The sequence below is a fragment of the Gordionus sp. m RMFG-2023 genome, chromosome 4 (genome assembly GCF_954871325.1).
Source record: "Gordionus sp. m RMFG-2023 chromosome 4, tfGorSpeb1-WG-v2, whole genome shotgun sequence".
Taxonomy (NCBI): Eukaryota; Metazoa; Nematomorpha; class Gordioida; order Chordodea; family Parachordodidae; genus Gordionus; species Gordionus sp. m RMFG-2023.
In genome coordinates this window covers 33,443,483-33,458,733 of record NC_088778.1, presented here as the reverse complement: position 1 = coordinate 33,458,733, position 15,251 = coordinate 33,443,483, and the positions used below count along the sequence as shown (strand labels likewise).

At 32.2% G+C, this 15,251-nt stretch overlaps 1 protein-coding gene across 1 annotated transcript; it reads left to right on the top strand.

Moving 5' to 3' along the window:
* Positions 1–237: 237 nt before the first annotated feature.
* On the top strand, positions 238–14,973 carry LOC135928863 (mucin-3B-like). The gene is made up of 3 exons (XM_065465327.1): positions 238–243; positions 320–5,424; positions 5,580–14,973. The coding sequence occupies exons 1-3, from the start codon at positions 238–240 to the stop codon at positions 14,971–14,973; spliced, it is 14,505 nt and encodes a 4,834-aa protein (XP_065321399.1).
* The last annotated feature ends 278 nt before the right edge of the window (positions 14,974–15,251 follow it).

Sequence of the window (15,251 nt, the reverse complement as noted above, 5' to 3'; positions counted from 1 at the left end):
TAAAATGGATTCTTTGCCTCCTTTATTATTCCCTAATACTTATTCTCCTGAGAAATTATACATATTTTATAATGCAAAATAATTTATAAATAATAACTTGAGGCAATAAAAATAATATCCGAGCAAAACTATAACAGTATTTCATAACATCAATATTAAAAATTTCTTATTTATTGGCATCTCACCTTGACTTGAAGAACAAAATAGTTTTATTTAAAGTAGGTTACTTGGGTATTCATGAAAGTAAAATAATTTGATATTTAGACATTAGATATTACATTAACTCCTTATATATATTATATTTATTTTCATAAATTAGACTATAATTGGTAACCCTGAGAAAGTTTTAGAAGGCACGATTTATTACGAGAATGCAATTATACCAGATAACGATATCACAAGTGCTAACCCTACTTCTAATGCCAATTCTTCCATCATAATTATGACCACCGTGACTTCCAAAATAAATACGACCAAATTTCATAGAACGAGACCCCAAAGATCTACCAGTAAAATCAAAACTTTTAAACCCCAAACCACAAGTACACAAAGAACTACTCGAACCCAAAGAACTACTAGAACACAAAGAACTACACGAACACCCAAAGTTAAAAGACATAAAACTACTAAAACCAAAAAAGTTACCAGAAAACCCAAAACAAAAAACAAAAAAACTAATAAAGGCTCAAATGGAAAACTTAAAGCAGAGAAACATAAGTTTAGTAGAATATTTATTGCAACCTCTAAATGTACTAGTAAAAAAAATTATACAAGGTTAAAAACTACTAAAGCTTCTAGAAATAATAGAAAACATAAAACTAAACAAAAAACTACCAAAATTTTAAGAACCGATAGTAAATATGAAACTGAACATATAACCACCAAAACACCAATAACGACCAGAACACCAAATACTTATAAAACCAAAAATACAAGACTAAAAAATAGCAGAAAACCTAAAATTACGAGACCCAAAACTTCTACTAAAAATACCAGATTAAAATTAGCTAAAACATCAATAATTAATCTACTGACAACTTCTAAGACAACTAAAACTACTAGAACACTCAAAACAACTGGGACACCCAAAACTACTAGGACTCTCAACACTACTAGAACAACCAAAACTACTAGGTCACTTATAACTACCCGAACCCCAAGAACTACTACTAGATCACGGTTGACAACTTCGAGAACTTCTAAGAGAAAACAGAGAACTGGTAGAATTTTAAAAACTATTAGAAGTAGTATTTTTAATCAAGCGAAAACTACTAAACAAAAAAATTTCAAGAACACATTAACCACTGGACCAATTCAGAATGCTAGAAGCTCAAAGAAAACTAGAAACAAAAGAACGACCAGAATATCGACAAAACGCAAAACACATAGATGGAAAACTAGTAGAACCCCTCAAACCACTAGTATCCCACAAACTAGTAGAGAGTCTACAATTATTAATCCAAAAACTAATATGAAACTTAAAACAAGTAGACTTAAAACTAAGCGAAAAACTACCATAAAATATAAACATACCAGAACTGAAAGATCTATAAAAATACATAAAAACACTAGACCTATATTTACGAGAAAATTAATAACCACTAAGACACTTAAAACGACTACATGCAAAAGTACTACACAAAAAACGTCGAAACTAAAGAAGCCTAAAAATATAAAGACTACTGATGCCTATGGAACGAAAACCAGAGGAACTTCCAAAACGAAAAATTGGCATATGCGGAAAATTACAACAAAGATTATTAGAACACATAAAACAAGTGGCCCAAAAACTACCAGAAGACAAAAACCGTACAGCCGGAAAACCACTATCAAACATTTAACCACCAAAAAACATAAAATTAGCAAGAGTGCAAAAACGACTAAAACTTTACCAACTACTACAATCCCACAAACTACTAAAACTCCACAAACTACTAGAAGCCTTCGTATTAGCAGAAAGCACAAAACTAATAGTCCAAAAACTACAGCAAAATTTAAAACAGAAACGAGAGGTAACAAGAAAACTACAAAATATAAATCTTCTACAACCAGGAGAACTCATCGAGCACACACAACTCCTAAAACAATAAACACTAGAAAGTCGACAATTGCTTGGACCCCCATAATGACTATTAAAAATAGTAGATATAAATCTACGAGGGCGGATAAAAGACAATATACAAAGGTTAGAACACATAGAACAAATGGCCCAAAAACTACCAAAAGACAAAAAACGCACAGCCGGAAATCTACTCTCAAACATTTAACTACCAAAACACAAAAAATTAGCAAGATTGCAAAAACGACAAAATCTTCACGAATTACTACAATCCCACGAAGTACAACAACTCCACGAACTACTAAAACTCCACAAACTACTAAAACTCCACAAACTACTAAAACTCCACAAACTACTAAAACTCCACAAACTACTAAAACTCCACAAACTACTAAAACTCCACAAACTACTAAAACTCCACAAACTACTAAAACTCCACAAACTACTAAAACTCCACAAACTACTAAAACTCCACAAACTACTAAAACTCCACAAACTACTAAAACTCCACAAACTACTAAAACTCCTCAAACTACTAAAACTCCACAAACTACTAAAACTCCACAAACTACTAAAACTCCACAAACTACTGGAAGCCTTAGTATTAGCAGAAAGCACAAAACTTATAATCCTAAAACTACAGCAAAATTCAAAACAGAAACGAGAGCTAATAAGAAAACTACAAAATATAAAACTTCTTCAACCAGGAGAACTCATCGAGCACACACAACTCCTAAAACAATCATCACTAGAAAGTCGACAATTGCTTGGACCCCCAAAATGACTACTAAAAATAATAGACATAAAACTACGAGGAAGGATCAAACAAAATATACAGAGATTAGAACACATAGAACAAGTGGCCCAAAAACTACCAAAAGACAAAAAACGTACAGCCGGAAAACTACTCTCAAACATTTAACTACCAAAACACAAAAAATTAGCAAGAGTGCAAAAACGAGTAAAGCTTCACGAACTACTACAATCCCACGAAGTACAACAACTCCACGAACTACTAAAACTCTACAAACTACTAAAACTCCACAAACTACTAGAAGCCTTCGTATTAGCAGAAAGCACAAAACTTATAATCCTAAAACTACAGCAAAATTCAAAACAGAAACGAGAGCTAACAAGAAAACTACAAAATATAAAACTTTTCCAACCAGGAGAACTCATCGAGCACACACAAATCCTAAAACAATAATCACTAGAAAGTCGACAATTGCTTGGACCCCCAAAATGACTACTAAAAATACTAGACAAAAATCTACTAGGGCGGATAAAACAATATATACAAAGATTAGAACAAATAGAACAAGTGGCTTAAAAACTACCAGAAGGCAAAAAACGTACAGACGGAAAACTACTATCAAACATTTAACTACCAAAAAACAAAAAATTAGCAAGAGTGCAAAAACGAGTAAAACTTCACGAATTACTACAATCCCACGAACTACAACAACTCCACGAACTACTAAAACTACACAAACTACTAGAAGCCTTCGTATTAGCAGAAAGCACAAAACTAATAATCCTAAAACTACAGCAAAATTCAAAACAGAAATGAGAGCTAACAAGAAAACTACAAAATATAAAACTTTTCCAACCAGGAGAACTCATCGAGCACACACAACTACTAGAAAAATAAACACCAGAAAACCGACAATTGCTTGGACCCACATAACGACAACATGTACTAAAAGTACTAGACAAAAACGGACTAGGACAAATAAAACTAAACATACAAAGATTACTACAACACATCGAACAAGTGGCCAAAAAACTACAAGAAGGCAAAAAACGTATAACGGGAAAACTACTATCAAACCATTAAAAATCAATAAGCAAAAGTATAGCAAAAGTGTCAAAACGACTAAAACTAGAAGAACTACTAAAATTCCACGATCTACTACAATCCCATTAACTACTAAAACTCCAAGAACTACAAAAATTCAACAAACTACTAAAACCAAACGAACAACGAAAACCAGTAAAACTACTAAAAGTACACGTACTAGCAATAAGCGTAAATCTACTAATCCAAAATCTACAGGAAAATATAAAACAGAAAGCTCGAAAACTAAAAAGAAAATTATAAAATATCCAACTTCTCAAACCAGGAGAACTCATCGAGCACACACAACTTCTAGACAAATAAACACCAGTAAACAGACAATTGCTTGGACTCACAAAACGACAACATGTACTAAAAGTATTAGTCAAAAACGTACTAAGACAAATAAAACAAAATATACTAAGACTACTAGAACACACCGTACAAGTGGCAAAAAAACTACAAGAAGGCATAAAACGTATAGTCGGAAAACTACTATACCATTAAAGACCAATAAACAAAAATATAGCAAAAGTGTCAAAACGACTAAAACTAGAAGAACTACTAAAATTCCACGATCTACTACAATCCCATTAACTACTAAAACTCCTCGAACTACTAAAACTCCAAGAACTACAAAAATTCAACGAACTACTAAATCCAAACGAACAGCGAAAACCAGTAAAACTACTAAAAGCACACGTACTAGCAATAAACGTAAATCTACTAATCCAAAATCTACAGGAAAATATAAAACAGAAAGCTCGAAAACTAAAAAGAAAACTATAAAATATCCAACTTCTCAAACCAGGAGAACTCATCGAGCACACACAACTTCTATACAAATAAACACCAGTAAACCGACAATTGCTTGGACTCACAAAACGACAACATGTACTAAAAGTATTAGTCAAAAACGTACTAAGACAAATAAAACAAAATATACTAAGACTACTAGAACACACCGTACAAGTGGCAAAAAAACTACAAGAAGGCATAAAACGTATAGTCGGAAAACTACTATACCATTAAAGACCAATAAACAAAAATATAGCAAAAGTGTCAAAACGACTAAAACTCGAAGAACTACTAAAATTCCACGATCTACTACAATCCCATTAACTACTAAAACTCCTCGAACTACTAAAACTCCAAGAACTACAAAAATTCAACGAACTACTAAATCCAAACGAACAGCGAAAACCAGTAAAACTACTAAAAGCACACGTACTAGCAATAAACGTAAATCTACTAATCCAAAATCTACAGGAAAATATAAAACAGAAAGATCGAAAACTAAAAAGAAAACTATAAAATATCCAACTTCTCAAACCAGGAGAACTCATCGAGCACACACAACTTCTAGACAAATAAACACCAGTAAACCGACAATTGCTTGGACTCACAAAACGACAACATGTACTAAAAGTATTAGTCAAAAACGTACTAAGACAAATAAAACAAAATCTACTAAGACTACTAGAACACACCGTACAAGTGGCAAAAAAACTACAAGAAGGCATAAAACGTATAGTCGGAAAACTACTATACCATTAAAGACCAATAAACAAAAATATAGCAAAAGTGTCAAAACGACTAAAACTCGAAGAACTACTAAAATTCCACGATCTACTACAATCCCATTAACTACTAAAACTCCTCGAACTTACTAAAACTCACAAGAACTACAAAAATTCAACGAACTACTAAATCCAAACGAACAGCGAAAACCAGTAAAACTACTAAAAGCACACGTACTAGCAATAAGCGTAAATCTACTAATCCAAAATCTACAGGAAAATATAAAACAGAAAGATCGAAAACTAAAAAGAAAACTATAAAATATCCAACTTCTCAAACCAGGAGAACTCATCGAGCACACACAACATCTAGACAAATAAACACCAGTAAACCGACAATTGCTTGGACTCACAAAACGACAACATGTACTAAAAGTATTAGTCAAAAACGTACTAAGACAAATAAAACAAAATCTACTAAGACTACTAGAACACACCGTACAAGTGGCAAAAAAACTACAAGAAGGCATAAAACGTATAGTCGGAAAACTACTATACCATTAAAGACCAATAAACAAAAATATAGCAAAAGTGTCAAAACGACTAAAACTCGAAGAACTACTAAAATTCCACGATCTACTACAATCCCATTAACTCCTAAAACTCCTCGAACTACTAAAACTCCAAGAACTACTAAAACTATAAGAACTACAAAAATTCAACGAACTACTAAATCCAAACGAACAGCGAAAACCAGTAAAACTACTAAAAGTACACGTACTAGCAATAAGCGTAAATCTACTAATCCAAAATCTACAGGAAAATATAAAACAGAAAGATCGAAAACTAAAAAGAAAACTATAAAATATCCAACTTCTCAAACCAGGAGAACTCATCGAGCACACACAACATCTAGACAAATAAACACCAGTAAACCGACAATTACTTGGACTAACAAAACGACAACATGTACTAAAGGTACTAGACAAAAACCTAATAAGACAAATAAAACAAAATATACTAAGACTACTAGAACACACCGTACAAGTGGCAAAAAAACTACAAGAAGGCATAAAACCTATAGTCGGAAAACTACTATCAAACCTTTAACCACCAAAACGAAAAAATATAGCAAAAGTATCAGAACGACTAAACTTCGAAGAACTACTATAACTCCAAGATCTATTATATCTCTACGAACTACAAAACCCAAACGATCTACTAAATCCCAACGAACTAAGAAAAGGAAACGTAATAGAAGAAAACGCAAAACTAGAAATACAAAAACTTTAAGAAAATTTAAAACAAAAAGATTTAAAACTAAAAAGAAAACTAAAAAATATAAAACTTCTCAATCCAGGAGAACTCATATGGCACACACAACTAAACCGACAATTGCTTGGACCCACATAACGACAACATGTACTAAAAGTACTAGACAAAAACGGACTAGAACAAGTAAAACTAAACATAAAAAGATTACTAAAACACATCGAACAAGTGGCCAAAAAACTACAAGAAGGCAAAAAACGTATAACGGGAAAACTACTATCAAACCATTAAAAACCAATAAGCAAAAGTATAGCAAAAGTGTCAAAACGACTAAAACTCGAAGAACTACTAAAATTCCACGATATACTACAATCCCTTTAACTACTAAAACTCCTCGAACTTCTAAAACTCCAAGAACTACAAAAATTCAACGAACTACTAAAACCAAACGTACAGCGAAAACCAGTAAAACTACTAAAAGCACACGTACTAGCAATAAGCGTAAATCTACTAATCCAAAATCTACAGGAAAATATAAAACAGAAAGATCGAAAACTAAAAAGAAAACTATAAAATATCCAACTTCTCAAACCAGGAGAACTCATCGAGCACACACAAATAAACCGACAATTGCTTGGACCCACAATACGACAACATGTACTAAAAGTACTAGACAAAAACGGACTAGGACAAGTAAAACTAAACATACAAAGATTACTACAACACATCGAACAAGTGGCCAAAAAACTACAAGAAGGCAAAAAACGTATAACGGGAAAACTACTATCAAACCATTAAAAACCAATAAGCAAAAGTATAGCAAAAGTGTCAAAACGACTAAAACTCGAAGAACTACTAAAATTCCACGATATACTACAATCCCATTAACTACTAAAACTCCTCGAACTACTAAAACTCCAAGAACTACAAAAATTCAACGAACTACTAAAACCAAACGTACAGCGAAAACCAGTAAAACTACTAAAAGCACACGTACTAGTAATAAGCGTAAATCTACTAATCCAAAATCTACAGGAAAATATAAAACAGAAAGCTCGAAAACTAAAAAGAAAACTATAAAATATCCAACTTCTCAAACCAGGAGAACTCATCGAGGATACACAACTAAACCGACAATTGCTTGGACCCACATAACGACAACATGTACTAAAAGTACTAGACAAAAACGGACTAGGACAAGTAAAACTAAACATACAAAGATTAATACAACACATCGAACAAGTGGCCAAAAAACTACAAGAAGGCAAAAAACGTATAACGGGAAAACTACTATCAAACCATTAAAAATCAATAAGCAAAAGTATAGCAAAAGTGTCAAAACGACTAAAACTCGAAGAACTACTAAAATTCCACGATATACTACAATCCCATTAACTACTAAAACTCCTCGAACTTCTAAAACTCCAAGAACTACAAAAATTCAACGAACTACTAAAACCAAACGTACAGCGAAAACCAGTAAAACTACTAAAAGCACACGTACTAGCAATAAGCGTAAATCTACTAATCCAAAATCTACAGGAAAATATAAAACAGAAAGATCGAAAACTAAAAAGAAAACTATAAAATATCCAACTTCTCAAACCAGGAGAACTCATCGAGCACACACAACTAAACCGACAATTGCTTGGACCCACATAACGACAACATGTACTAAAAGTACTAGACAAAAACGGACTAGGACAAGTAAAACTAAACATACAAAGATTACTACAACACATCGAACAAGTGGCCAAAAAACTACAAGAAGGCAAAAAACGTATAACGGGAAAACTACTATCAAACCATTAAAAACCAATAAGCAAAAGTATAGCAAAAGTGTCAAAACGTCTAAAACTCGAAGAACTACTAAAATTCCACGATATACTACAATCCCATTAACTACTAAAACTCCTCGAACTACTAAAACTCCAAGAACTACAAAAATTCAACGAACTACTAAAACCAAACGTACAGCGAAAACCAGTAAAACTACTAAAAGCACACGTACTAGTAATAAGCGTAAATCTACTAATCCAAAATCTACAGGAAAATATAAAACAGAAAGATCGAAAACTAAAAAGAAAACTATAAAATATCCAACTTCTCAAACCAGGAGAACTCATCGAGCACACACAACTAAACCGACAATTGCTTGGACCCACATAACGACAACATGTACTAAAAGTACTAGACAAAAACGGACTAGGACAAGTAAAACTAAACATACAAAGATTACTACAACACATCGAACAAGTGGCCAAAAAACTACAAGAAGGCAAAAAACGTATAACGGGAAAACTACTATCAAACCATTAAAAACCAATAAGCAAAAGTATAGCAAAAGTGTCAAAACGTCTAAAACTCGAAGAACTACTAAAATTCCACGATATACTACAATCCCATTAACTACTAAAACTCCTCGAACTACTAAAACTCCAAGAACTACAAAAATTCAACGAACTACTAAAACCAAACGTACAGCAAAAACCAGTAAAACTACTAAAAGCACACGTACTAGTAATAAGCGTAAATCTACTAATCCAAAATCTACAGGAAAATATAAAACAGAAAGCTCGAAAACTAAAAAGAAAACTATAAAATATCCAACTTCTCAAACCAGGAGAACTCATCGAGCACACACAACTAAACCGACAATTGCTTGGACCCACATAACGACAACATGTACTAAAAGTACTAGACAAAAACGGACTAGGACAAGTAAAACTAAACATACAAAGATTACTACAACACATCGAACAAGTGGCCAAAAAACTACAAGAAGGCAAAAAACGTATAACGGGAAAACTACTATCAAACCATTAAAAACCAATAAGCAAAAGTATAGCAAAAGTGTCAAAACGACTAAAACTCGAAGAACTACTAAAATTCCACGATATACTACAATCCCATTAACTACTAAAACTCCTCGAACTACTAAAACTCCAAGAACTACAAAAATTCAACGAACTACTAAAACCAAACGTACAGCGAAAACCAGTAAAACTACTAAAAGCACACGTACTAGTAATAAGCGTAAATCTACTAATCCAAAATCTACAGGAAAATATAAAACAGAAACCTCGAAAACTATAAAGAAAACTATAAAATATCCAACTTCTCAATCCAGGAGAACTCATCGAGTACACACAACTTCTAGACAAATAAACACCAGTAAACCGACAATTGCTTGGACTCACAAAACGACAAAATGTACTAAAAGTATTAGTCAAAAACGTACTAAGACAAATAAAACAAAATATACTAAGACTACTAGAACACACCGTACAAGTGGCAAAAAAACTACAAGAAGGCATAAAACGTATAGTCGGAAAACTACTATACCATTAAAGACCAATAAACAAAAATATAGCAAAAGTGTCAAAACGACTAAAACTCAAAGAACTACTAAATTTCCACGATCTACTACAATCCCATTAACTACTAAAACTCCTCGAACTACTAAAACTCCAAGAAATACAAAAATTCAACGAACTACTAAATCCAAACGAACAGCGAAAACCAGTAAAACTACTAAAAGCACACGTACTAGCAATAAACGTAAATCTACTAATCCAAAATCTACAGGAAAATATAAAACAGAAAGCTCGAAAACTAAAAAGAAAACTATAAAATATCCAACTTCTCAAACGAGGAGAAGTCATCGAGCACACCCAACTTCTGGACAAATAAACACCAGTAAACCGACAATTGCTTGGAATCACAAAACGACAACATGTACTAAAAGTACTAGACAAAAACCTACTAAGACAAATAAAACAAAATATACTAAGACTACTAGAACACACCGTACAAGTGGCAAAAAAACTACAAGAAGGCTTAAAACGTATAGTCGGAAAACTACTATCAAATCTTTAAACGGCAAAACAAAAAAATATATCAAAAGTGTCAGAACAACTAAACCTCGAAGAACTACTATAACTCCACGAACTATTAAATCTACACAAACTATAAAACCCCAACGAACTATTAAAAGGAAACGTAATAGCAGAAAACGCAAAACTAGCAATCCAAAATTTAGAGGAACATTTAAAACAAAAAGATTTAAAACTAAAAAGAAAACTAGAAAATATAAAACTTCTCAAACCAAGAGAACTCATCGAGTATACACAACTATTAGAAAAATAACAACTAGAAAGTCGACAACTACATGGACCCCTAAAACTACAACTTGTACCAAAAGTACTAAACAAAAAAGTACTAGGAAAACAAAATATATAAAGATTACGAGAACACACCGAACAATTGGCCCAATATCTACAAGAAAACAAAAAAAATATAGCCGGAAAAATACTATAAAACCCTTAACCACCAAAACACAAAAATATAGAAAAAGTGTAAGAACTACTAAAATTCCACGATATACTACAATCCCATTAACTACTAAAACTCCTCGAACTACTAAAACTCCACGAACTACTAAAACTCCACGAACTACAAGAACCAATCGAACAACTAAAACCCAACGAACTACTAGAAGCACACGTGCTGGCAGTAAGGGTAAAAGTACAAATACAAAAACTACAGGAAAATTTAAAGCAGAAAGATCGAAAACTATAAAATATCAAACTTCTAAAAGTACTAGACAAAAAAGTACAAGAACTGATAAAACTAAATATACAAAAATTACTAGAACACATCGAGCAAGTAGCCCAAAAACTACAAGAAGGCATAAAACGTATAGCTGCAAAACTACTATCAAACCTTTAACCACCAAAACAAAAAAATATAGCAAAAGTATCAGAACGACTAAACCTCGAAAAACTACTATAACTCCACGTTCTATTAAATCTCTACGAACTACAAAACCTCAACGATCTACTAAATCCCAACGAACTACTAAAAGGAAACGTAATAGAAGAAAACGCAAAACTAGAAATCCAAAAACTTTAAGAAAATTTAAAACAAAAAGATTTAAAACTAAAAAGAAAACTAGAAAATATAAAACTTCTCAAACCAGGAGAACTCATCGAGCACTCACAACTAAACCGACAATTGCTTGGACCCACATAACGACAACATGTACTAAAAGTACTAGACAAAAAATTACTAGGACAACTAAAACAAAACACACAAAGATTACTAGAACACACAGAACCAGTAGCCCAAAAACTACGAGAAGGCAAGAAACGTTAAAACGGAAAACTACTATCAAACTCTTAACTACCAAAAGATATAAAACTAGCAAGAGTGCACAAACTACTAAAACTCCACGAACTACTAAATTTCTACGAACTACAAAACTCCAACGAACTACTAAAAGGAAACATAATCGTAGAAAGCGCAAAACTAGCAATCCAAAAACTAATAGAAAATTTAAAAGATCAAAAACTAAAAAGAAAACTAGAAAATATAAAACTACTCAAACCAGGAGAACTCATCGAGCATACACAACTATTAGAAAAATAACCACTAGAAAGTCTACAACCGCATGGACCCCAAAAACTACAACTTGTACTAAAATTACTAAACCAAAAAGTAGTAGGAAAACAAAATATACAAAGATTACAGGAATACACCCAACAATTGGCCCAATATCTATAAGAAAACATAAAACGTATAGCCAAAAAAATACTATCAAACCCTTAACCACCAAAACACAAAAATATAGGAAAAGTGTCAGAAGTACTAAAACTCGAAGAACTACTAAAACTCCACGAACTACTACAATCCCACTAACTACTAAATCTCCACGAACTACTAAAACTCCACGAACTACAAAAACCAAACGAACAACCAAAACCAAACGAACTACTAGAAACATACGTACTAACAATAATGGTAAAACTACTAATCCAAAAACTACAGGAAAATTTAAAACTGAAAGATCGAAAACTATAAAATATCAAACTTCTAAAAGTACTAGACAAAAAAGTACTAGAACAGATAAAACTATATATAAAAAGATTACTAGAACACACGGTACAAGTGGCCCAAACACTACAAGAAGGCAAAAAACGTATATCTGGCAAACTACTATCAAACCCTTAACCATCAAAACACACAAAAAAAGTGTCAGAAAGACTAAAACTCGAAGAACTACTAAAACTCTACGAACTACTACAATCCCACTAACTACTAAATCTCCAATAACTACTAAAACTCCAAGAACTACAAAAACTCCACGAACTACGAAAATCCAACGAACTACTAGAAGCACACGTACTAGCAGTAAGCGTAAAAGTACTAATCCAAAAACTACAGGAAAATTTAAAACAGAACGATCAAAAACTAAATATAAAACTTTAAAATATAAGACCTCTCCAACCAGGCGAACTCATCGAACACACACAACTATTAGACAAATAAACACCAGTAAACCGAGAATTGCTTGGACCCACAAAACGACAACACGTACTAAAAGTACTAGACAAAAAAATACTAGGACAACTAAAACAAAATACACAAAGATTACTAGAACACACAGATCCAGTAGCCCAAAAACTACAAGAAGGCAAAAAACGTATAACCGAAAAACTACTATCAAACCCTTGACTACCAAAAGATATAAAATTAGCAAGAGTGCACGAATGACTAAAACTCCAAGAACTACTAATACTCCGCTAACGACTAAAACTCCACAAACTATTAAAACTCCACGAACTACTAAAATCCAAGTAACTACAAGAAGCACACGAAGTAGCAGACAGCGAAAAACTACTGATCGAATAACTACAGGAAAACTTAAAACAGAAAGATCGAAAACTAAAAAGAAAACTATAACATATCAAACTTCTCGAATTAGGACAACTCATCGAACACACATTGCTAAAAGACCTATAATCACAAATCAACCGACAATTGCTTTGACCCCCATTAAAAGCCTAAGAACTACTCTAAAACAAAAAACTCATAAAACAAAAGTTATTAAAACTCCCATAACATCTAGAACACTAAAAACCAATGTAAAACATGAAACAACTAGGCGAAAGCTTATTAAAAAAACTACTAGAAAACATAGAAATAACAAAGTAAGAAGAACTCGTAGACATAAAATAACTAAACAAAGGTTTATTAGAAAAACTACTAATAAACATAAAAGAAGCAAAATAAAACGAACTGATAAAAAACGCAAAACGACTTTACCTGTAATTAATAAAATGTCTATAACTACAATTCCCCCCAAAATTACTAAAAGTAACAAAACAATTACCAGAAATACAAAGATTACTCAAACCTACAATACTAGAAGCCCGAAAACCACCAGAACACATACAACCTATAAAAAAAAGACTACTAGAAATACCATAACCACTAAAACCCCACAAACTACTAAAACCCCGCGAACTACTAAAACAGCGCAATCTACAAATTACCTCTATATTCTTCGACATAAAACTACTAGAAAACCCCAGATTAGACCAAAAACGACTAGGAAATCTACAAGGGAACATAAAGATACCAAAATAAAAATTACTCATAGAAAATACAAAACTACTAAACCTATAATTACTAAACTATCAACAAATATTAGGACCCCCAAAATGACTACACGCGTTAAAAGTACTAGACAAAAGATTGCCAATTCCAAAAATACCAGAATTACAAAGACTATTGGAAAAAAAATAACTGTGAGCCCAAGAACTACCAGAACACAAAAAATTTATAGATGGAAAATCACTAGACAACTTATAACCACGAACGCTGTAAGAACTACAAGATCCCCACAAACTACAAGAACGCCAAAAATTACCAGAAAATCCATTACAACTAGACTAAAACATTTAAGAAAAACTTCTAGAAAACAGAAAACTACCAGAAGTATACGAATAACTCCTGAAATAAATAAACTCTTTAAGAGTACTAGAGTTAAAACTGCAAAACTAAAAACAACCAGAAATATAAAACCTTCTGGTCACAAAACTAGAACCCCTAAAATTGTTAAAAGCCCACGTACTATCAGAAAACACCAAAAACATACGAGAACTTCTAGAAAATTTATAACTACTCGAGCCTCCAAAACGAATAGGAAACACAAAAAAACTAGGCCAAAGTCTATTAGAAAAACTACTAGAAGACATAAAAATTTTAGGACGATAAAAATTCATAAACACAAAGGTACTAAACCGAAATCGACTAGAAAATCTACTAGAAAACCTAAAAGTAGAACGAAAAAGATTAGAAAAACTGATGGAAAACATAAAACGAAGAGAAGCAAATATTTCCATAGATATCATAAGAAACACAAAATCATTAGATGGACAAGGATCAGAAAAACTACTAGAACACCCAAAACTATAACGATAACTAATAGAAAAATATAAAAGGAACAGAAACAACTATTTATATATATATATCATTCGTAGGACACATAAAAAACACTAGACAATAGAAAAACTATCCAGAAAACACTAAAACATGTCAGAACAAAAAAACGAACATGCGCAAATATTTTCAATAGATATTAATCGAACACATTATAAAAAAGGAATAACAAAAAAAATGAATAGAAAGTTTAAATAGAAAATGTAAAACAAAAAAGAAAATTAGAACTCCATAGAACTTATAGGACACCCAAAACAATACGTCAAAAAATTAGTAG

Coding starts and splice junctions, on each gene's coding strand:
- LOC135928863 (XM_065465327.1), top strand. Junction 5,425..5,579: donor ACTACAAGAAGGCATAAAAC/GTATAGTCGGAA, acceptor AAAACTCACAAG/AACTACAAAAATTCAACGAA.